At 34.3% G+C, this 9,359-nt stretch overlaps 1 protein-coding gene across 1 annotated transcript; it reads right to left on the bottom strand.

The window, feature by feature from the left end:
• Positions 1 to 2,621: 2,621 nt before the first annotated feature.
• Positions 2,622 to 5,498, bottom strand: LOC149219433 (cytokinin dehydrogenase 7-like). The gene is made up of 2 exons (XM_089382592.1): positions 4,805 to 5,498; positions 2,622 to 3,413 (listed from the first exon to the last, which is right to left on the bottom strand). Exons 1-2 carry the CDS (start codon positions 5,424 to 5,426, stop codon positions 3,352 to 3,354), a joined length of 684 nt encoding a protein of 227 aa, XP_089238718.1. The 5' UTR covers positions 5,427 to 5,498; the 3' UTR covers positions 2,622 to 3,351.
• Positions 5,499 to 9,359: the final 3,861 nt, after the last annotated feature.

Genomic DNA, 9,359 nt, shown 5'->3' with positions numbered 1-9,359 from the left:
GCTTTAGCATCAACAGGCATGTCAACTCTAAAGCTTTGGCATCAAAGGTATGGACACTTAAATCATAATGACCTAATGTTACTACCAAAGAAATTGATGGTAGAAGGTCTTCCAATTATTAAGGGTGAACACTTTGAATGTGAAGGTTGTGCACTAGGAAAACAACATAGGGAATAATTTCCTCTGCATGAAAATAGAAGAAAACGGGAAATACTTGAACTTGTGCACACTGATGTATGTGGTCCAATGCAAACTAAATCACTTGGTGGAGCATATTATTTTCTTATATTTATTGATGATAACACTAGATACACCTGGGTGTACTTTATAGGAAACAAAAGTGACGTGTTTGAATACTATAAAGAATTCAAGAGTATGGTTGAAAAGCAAACAGGAAAGAGCATTAAAATTCTTCGATCAGATAAAGGTGGTGAGTACACTTCAGGAGTTTTTATCAAATATTGCAAACAAAATGGAATTATGCAACAATTTACAGTACCACATACACCTCAACAAAATGGAGTAGTTGAGAAAAAGAATAGAACATTAGTTGAATGTGCTCGTAGTATGTTAAAAAGTAAAGGACTTTCTAATAGTTTTTGGGATGAAGCCATTAATACATTTGTATATCTTAAAAATAGAAGCCCTACTAAGTATCTCGAGCACAAAACACCATTTGAAGCATTTTATGGTTTTAAACCTAAAGTTAGTCATTTAAGGATATTTGGATGCAAGGCCTTTGCTGATATTCCTAAAGAGGATAGGAGAAAATTAGATGCCAAAGCCATCAAATGTATTTTTATTGGATATTGCACTGATAAAAATGCATATAAAATGTATGATCCAAGTACTCACAAGGTCTTTGAAAGTAGAGATGTTATATTTCATGAGCATGTAGATAAAAAAATAAAAGAAGATGAACATAATATATGGCAGTCTCCTTATGAAAGCTTTAAGGAAGAAGAAGAAGTTGTGGAATCAACTCAAGAACAAGAACACATGGACATTCCAAAAGACACATCAAGAAATCAAAGTCCACAAAGAAGTGATGAAGGCACTCCACAAAGAAGAAAAGGAGAAGGTACTCCATAAAGTAATGAACCTCTAAGAAGGTCAACATGACAGATTCAAGCCCCCATCAAGTATAAAGATTATGATTTAATGTCTCAAGTAATGGCTGTTTTTGAGCCCTTAAATTATGAACAAGCCAAAAATCATAAAGAATGGATGGAAGCTATGAAAGAGGAATATGACTCTATAATGAAAAATGAAACTTGGGAATTAACAGATTTACCTGAAAATAAAGTCCCTATAGGATCAAAATGGCTGTACAAGACAAAATTTAATGCAGATGGTAGCATAGACAAGTATAAGGCAAGATTGGTTGCAAAAGGTTATTCACAAAAAGAAGGTATAGATTATGAAGATACCTTTGCTCCGGTTGCAAAAATGAATACAATCAGAATAATGATAGCATTGGCAACTAAATATGATTGGAAGTTACATAAATTAGATGTAAAGTCAGCTTTTCTAAATGGTGACTTAAAACAAGAGATTTATCTTGTTCAACCAGAAGGATTTGTAAAGAAGGGTCAAGAACATCTTGTATGCAAGTTAAAAAAGGCCTTATATGGACTAAAACAGGCCCCCAGATATTGGTATGAGAAAATCGACAAATTCTTCTTTTAGCAAAGATTTAAAAAAAGTAAAAATGATCCTAATTTGTATGTCAAGACAGATAGAAATGGGGATATAGTATTACTCTCTATATATGTTGATGATCTAATAATAACAGGGAGTGCTGATAAATTGATTACAGATATAAAAATAAAGTTATCACAGGAATTTGAGATGAAGGATCTTGGTGAGATGCACTATTGTCTAGGTCTTGAAGTATGGAGAGATGATGGAAGAACCTTAATCACACAAAGCAAATATACAAATGAAGTACTAAAGAGATTTCATATGAATGGATGTAAAGCAGTGAGTACTCCATTGGAACAAAATATCAAATTAAGAAGTGATGATGGAAAAAAAGAGGTGAATGGAACATTGTATCGACAATTAGTGGGAAGTCTGAATTATCTCACTACCACTAGACCAAACATTTCTTATGCAGTAAGCATACTTAGTCAATTCATGGCTAAGCCTCATGAAAGCCATTGGATAGCTGCAAAAAAGGTCCTTCGATATTTAAAGGGAACTATCAATTTTGATATTGAATATACTAATGCTTGTAATGTTGAATTGATAGGTCATTCCGATTCTGACTGGGCTGGAAATCCAGATGACAGGAAATCCACCACTGGATATGTCTTCAATATAGGATCGGGAGCTATATTATGGAGCAGTAAGAAACAGGCAACAGTTTCCTTGTCATCAACTGAAGCAGAATATAAGGCATTATGTAGTGGTACCTGTGAAGCTATATGGCTCAGAAGAATACTTGAAGATGTTGGTGAAGGTCAACAAGAACCTACAGCGATCAGATGTGATAATCAAAGCACCATCAAACTCCGGAACAATCCTATATGTCATGCAAGGTCAAACATATAGACACACAATATCATTTTGTAAGAGAAAAGGTCCAATCAAAATAAATTTCTCTAATATACTGTAATACAAATGAGAATGTAGCTAACATATTCATTAAGCCTCTTGGGAAGGCAAAATTTGAGTTTTGTAGAAGTATGTTATGTGTTGTAGAAAATCAAGATTATATTCTAAGCCTAGCTGAGACTTAGACCAACAGGCATGTCAATTAAGAGTATGTTTATAGTGTCTTATGTATTGTGCTATAGTATATTTGTCATATAGTTGGAATTAATGGGGAGTGTTGGAATACATTAATAATTCCAACCACCTACATTAAATGCAGAGACTAGTTTCTTTTGGAGAATTCGGCAGAAGTTTCAAGAGCTAGATAGCTTCCTAAAGAAGCCACCGACTCCAAAAACTTCTCCACTGTATATAAAAATCCTCTTTGGCAATCGAATGAGGCAAGTGTTCTGCGTTTTGTGTTTAGTATTCTGTCGCGCTTTCTGATAAAGTGGTCAGAAATATATTTTTTTATATAAAATGTTTGATGATGACACCCCCGGCCTCCGCCTCCTTCAATGCAAAATTCCAAGTACATCACCTGCCACTTTGAATTTAATTCCATGCCTCGAGCTTCCCTTTAGATGACGCGACGACAATCACTATGTCAGACATAAGACCATATTGCTTCCGGTTGCAAAAGTTTTCCGACAACAGTTCCGATAACGAATGCCAACGTCTATCTATATAAACGGAGAACGAGAGGTGGGACCAATTAGCCACGTAAGTAGATTGTGAGAATCTACAATCAGGTTAAGGGTGGCCGAAAAGTTCCTCCTGTTGCTCTGCAAAGCAGGTTATTGCTTCTCCAATGTCTGCATTTTTCACATGAGTATGAAATGTAATCAGCTTAATAAGAATTTAATGTCTCTAAAACGATGTCACAAAACACACATATATAAATCATTAGATAAAAAGTTCAATATGAACAACATTAATATCACCAATTCAAGATGTGTATACTAGTTGGTTCAAATCTCATGGGAGGGATTGAATGTGGAAGGTATTTTAGGGAATTCAAGTCTCTAATGAATTCATTTTCTTCTATCTAATATTAGCCTAGGCAAGTTGGTTGAAGCCCTCTACCAAGTCACTAGTTTTTGGTTAGTCACTGGCCTTTTGTCATGAGGAGCCCAGTTGGTTGAAGTCTTCACTGGCTCTCTATCATGAGGTGCGGGTTCAGTTCTCCTTGAATCCATCAAGGTTAGGGTCAGGCTCCTTATGGTACAGTTGACTAGGTGGGCATTATTAGTTTTCTTCGTGATGTTGGAATTCAGAGGCACAACAATATTAATTAAACACACAGCAGAATAAATCAAGCACATAAACACAATTTTTAATGTGGTTCACCCAACCAATTTGGGCTACGTCCACCAAACATAGGCATCATGAATTTATTAATCAAATTGGAGATTACATAATGAAAACCTCATAAAACTCTCACCCTCTCAGCAAACCATCCGAATGGTTGCCTGTTATATAGCATAGAAAATCTAACAGCCTCATTAACTCCCTCACATCAAATATAGGAGGCATTAACTCCCTCCCAACAACCTGAATTCTATTGTTGTCATCAGCTGAGATTTTTCCTATTTTGCTACAAACAGAAAATCTCAACACGTGAGTCCATCATGAGAAGCCCAATTGGTTGAGGCCCTCATAGTTAGTTGAAGCCCTCACTCGTTCTTTATCATGAGGTGCAGGTTCAAGTCTCCTTGAATCCATCAAGGTCAAGCTCCTCCTGTGGTACAGTTGACTAGGTGGGTATTATTAGAATTCTCCTTGAGTCCATCATGAGAAACAAAATTGATTCAAACCCTCACTGGCTCTCAGGCATAAGGTGTGGGTTCAATTCTCCTTGAGCCCATCATACTCAAGGTCAGGCTCCCTGTGGTACAATTGACTAAATGGGTATTATTAGAATTCTGCTCTCTGCGGTACAATTGACTAGATAGACATTATTAGAATTCTCCTTGAACCAATCAGGGTACAGTCTACTGGATGGGTGGGTGTTATTAGAACCTAGAGGGAAAAAAATATCACCATTTGAACTAACCTTTCAGTTATATGAGAGGCCCAGGGAGTTAACTCAGACTTATATGAAAGATCCATAGGATCAAAGAGTTAACCATTTTTGTAATGCAATTCTCTTAGAAGAATCGTACGAGAAACAGGAGGATTGCTAGGGGAGTGCTGATGTATTTACCTGTGACGACTTCCAGCTGCAACACGCTACTTATTTGTGGCCCAAAACGAAAAGCTTGGCCACTAATACCACCATTAGAAAGAGTACCCCCAACAAAGAGAAAGAGGTAATCTGTCCATGAACGAGTAAGCCCCTCTCTTAGAGTGGCCTTGAGGACATCCACCCATAATTCCCCTGCATACACGTCAACATAAGCCTGAGTTTCCTCTCCCATTCCATGAAAAATCTGAATTCCTTTCATGGAAGACATCATGTCCACAACTATTCCGTGTAAAGCCTGAGCTTGTCCATTGATTGAATGCCCATTTCCTCTCGCAGCCACGGTCAGATGATCAGACATAGCCGCTGTTCTTACAACTCTAATGATGTCATCCACCGATGCAGGATATACAACGGCTGCTGGCCTGTGGTGGTAAATGCCTCCAAAATCACGGGCTGCTCTTGCAATTTCATGAATGGAGATTGAATCGTTGAAGCGTAGCCCAACCAGAGATTGACAATCTTCTTCGGACAGGGCCGAGGAGCATGGAATAGTGTAATCGTTTTGTTTACAGTTGCAGGTTGTTCTCTCCATGTTGAGAGTAAGTATCATCACAACCATCATTCTCATTGCAGAACCCATGATAATATCCCTCCTGAACTCTAACACTCACACTTAGCACAACAACTTTAAATGATAATTTTCTTGATTTGTTATCACTCTCAACTGCAACTACATGCATAGACTATCCGATCCGGCAATAAAAGTTGATTGTGCCCGTCCTGTCATCTTGATGGAGCCAGAAAGGCAAACAATGGATGACAACCCAACAACAGAAAGATCTCCCCAACAGCTAATGCTTATTGGCCGCAATGTAAAGACGCGCTATAGCATCATCTGTAGCCATGCGGTGACTCCGGCACGATTAGATTTTCAATTTCGTTGCAATAAAATACGATGATGTTTGTCCTCTGTGTGGACATGGCATAAAATCTGATTCAGATGGTGCCGATGGTCCATAACGGCGGCACCCTTCACATATTTTTCTCCTGAGTTCATGCATATCTATATAGCTGACTTCATATCTTATGATGATAAAAAGTACAAACAAATCTGCGACGGTCATCCGGATCACGGAAGTAATGATACAGAACGCAGATATTGATAATAGTATTGTTTTCCTGTTTTTAAAATTTGGTAAACATTTAGAACTAATTAATTTTGTAATTAATTTTGAAATTTTGTTGTTCTTAGAAGTTTGTTATTTTTATTAGGTAGAATAATATTATTTTTTTAGATTTTTGTGATTTATATTGATAATAGCATTGTTTTTCTGATTAATTATATATTCTTGAGATTTGATTAACATTTTGAATCAACTAATAAACAAAAAAATCATTAAGTCAAAACATTAACCAAATTTCAAAAATATGATAATCTAAAAAACAATATTATTATAATATAAATCACAAAAATCTAAAATCTAATAATAATATTATTCGATATAATAAAAATAATAAATTTGAAAAACAACCAAATTTCAATATAAGACTAAGACTTAGCTTTGTAATGCCACATATTACAACGAAGATAACAGACTTGGGTAGCAACAAAATTTCAATATAAGGCTTAGCTTTCTCATGCCAATGTTACTGAATATTTTAATTATAAGTAATTTCAGAAGGTTAACTTTGTTCATTCGTATTTTAATTTTGCTCATACATATTTGATATTCAAACTATCAAACTAGAAATTTACAATCCACGGAAAAATGACAACTCCGACATTTGTGTATACTAAAATATTTAGAAATCTACCATTTACAGGAAAATGACAACTCTGCCATACCCCCTTCTAGTATGAAACTACGAACCTTGTTCAATTGGTTTGCATTTTAAATGCTGTATCTACTACCCAGCTAGCTCCCATGCCTTTGTGAACATTAAAATTAATGGATTGTTTATTTTGTTAGGAGTTATTTTTAGTGTTATTTTTTGGAAGTTTTTTTTTTGGATTTTTCTGATTTAATTTTTTTAAATTTTTTCATTAAAATTGTAAGTTTGATGAGTAACTCCTACATAATATAAGTGTTTTAAGGGTTTTCCAGGGTGCTGAATCTATATATAAAATTAAAAAACAAATTTAAATAACATAAATCAAAATTTCATCTCAATTTTTTAGTCAATTTCCTACTACAAAAACTCTAAAAATTTGCATTAAAAACAACTCCATTTTTATATAATTATTAAACTAAAATAAAATCATTATGATAATTAGTAATTTTACAACCATTATAACAATTATGACAATGTTACATTCAGTGAATCATAAATAATATTTAGCAATGTAACTCAAATAAATAATATACTATTGTAATTGTTCTTTAACCTATTTTATAAAATTTATAAACTAATTTTTAGTTTGATAGGCATAGCATTAACATTACTTCGATGTACATAGCATTAACTATATATTAAATATTATATTTTTGAATGTTTATTATTTAAATTTAAATATGTAGAATAGTTATTAATATTAATAGTTATTTTAAATAATTTATATGCTAAATAAATTATAAATTATAGTTATAGTTAGTATTTATATTTTACATTTTGTTATAGTTAATTATATGTTTAATTATTATTATTTAAATATATTTTAATGTGATAAACAAAATTGCAATATAACATTTTTTAATTTATTTTGTTTATTTCAAAAATCAAAACAGTTTTCAAAATATTGATATCGTAAAATATTGATAAGGGTCTCGAAAACATCTTATCGGAAATATTGACGAAAATATCGACAAACATAAAAAAATTATAATATATTCATTTTTTTTAGATTTTTAAGCATATAAAGCAAGAACAACAAGAAATAAACACATTGACATATAGACATGAAGAAAACACTAATATATACGATGTATATGATGTAGTGGATGTAAAATAAAAATGATACATCAAAGGCGATACCAAATCTTGATGATCCCTAATAATTGTCCAATCAAGGACTCACATATATACAATTATATCATTATCATGAGTTATATGTAGCAAAACAAATAAAACTAGCAGCGAGCTATCTGAGATCAGTTCCCTCTCCCCCTTTTACAAGAAAGCATGATGGGTTCCTTTCTAGGCCTGCCCCTAGCAGTAGAAGGCCCTGACCCTGCAACTAATGTCAAATAATGGCTGATGGGTATGGAGTTGTGCTCTCCTATATCTATAGCAAATGGTCCTGATGCTGATGCTCCCACAATTTCCTCCTCCTCCTCCAAGATGGGCAGCTCAAACTCCACCCTCCACTGAGACAATACATCAATATTGTCTAAGGAAATGGCATCTGGATCCATATGTTTTTCTATTTGCTTCACTTGAAGTCAGAGATTGTAATGCACATACACTAAATCATTGAGGAGTGAGAACTCCAACCTGTAAGAGTGTCAAAAAAACTAATGAGTCTTGACTCTTGACAATTGAGGGTCATAAATTAAAATTAAAATAAATGTAATTGTTGAATTGAAGGCTAAAGCTCAAAGTTAAACCTGTTGCGCTTTTTTGAGTGTATTTTCTCAAATACACCTTGAAGAGCTACATGTTTGACTCATCATTCTTATGGCCAATTTCTGCAAATTTGGTGCCCTTGCACCATAGCTTCGCTACCAAAATCTACAAGAAAGAAAAGAGATAAAAAATTTAAAACTTAAAACATAATTAAACTTTCAAATAAAACATAATCGATTTTAAAAATCTAGAATTATAAATAAGTAAACTCTAAATTGAAAATTCTAATGAGTCATGACTTGTCACTTACGTGCCATGAAGAGGGTCATTTCCCTAATAGCATCATCAAATCAAAATAGGCCAACAAAATCCCGATAAAAATGTATATCGTGATTGATTTTTCTACGAAGCTCACGATCACATACCATCCTATGAATCCATGAATGGAGCATCAAAATCAAAGGCTCATTTGTATGAAAATGTGAGGTTGAGGAGAATGTTGCTGCATGAATGGATTGATGAAGCATCCTTGTCCATCGACTATCAATCACATCCCATAACATCATCTCTCTATTGAGCCCAACATAACACTTGTCTACATAATAAGCATGAATGGTCTCCTTGGCCCTATCCATGGCCTCATACAAATAAGTCATTGTAGGCTTGTCCCAATCTACCAATCTCAAAACCTTTACTATAGGTTCACTAATTGAGCACATTTCTTCTACTCCTTGCAAAAATGTGTCAGTGTACACCACTTTTGCAATGGCTCTCCCATCATGTCTCCTGTTGTATCTACAATCACGCCACTCATGAGAAACAAACATTTTCTTCAACTGAAAGTGGCATCATAGCAAAGATTGAAGAGTAATAAAGTTGGTGGAAAAACGTGTGATTACAGTATGCCACAACTCCTTATTTCTAGTGTATCTCTTCATGAGGCTAAGAACAAAATCATGGTTATATATAAACTTGGGGACCCTCCTAGCCATATCAATCACCTCCTTAATGATAGAGAGTTTCCCCATATCCTCAAGCAGCAAATCGATATAACGTGTTGCAAATGGAG

The sequence above is a fragment of the Pinus tabuliformis genome, chromosome Q (assembly GCF_031772625.1).
Source record: "Pinus tabuliformis cultivar Carrire ecotype Pingquan chromosome Q, CPIR1, whole genome shotgun sequence".
NCBI lineage: Eukaryota > Viridiplantae > Streptophyta > Pinopsida > Pinales > Pinaceae > Pinus > Pinus tabuliformis.
The sequence above is the reverse complement of the archived record's forward strand: the minus strand, read 5'-3'. Positions and strand labels throughout refer to the sequence as shown.

Coding starts and splice junctions, on each gene's coding strand:
- LOC149219433 (XM_089382592.1), bottom strand. CDS start 5,426: ATGGGTTCTGCAATGAGAATGATGGTTGTGATGATACTTACTCTCAAC. Junction 3,414..4,804: donor GCAGCTGGAAGTCGTCACAG/GTAAATACATCA, acceptor TGAAAAATGCAG/ACATTGGAGAAGCAATAACC.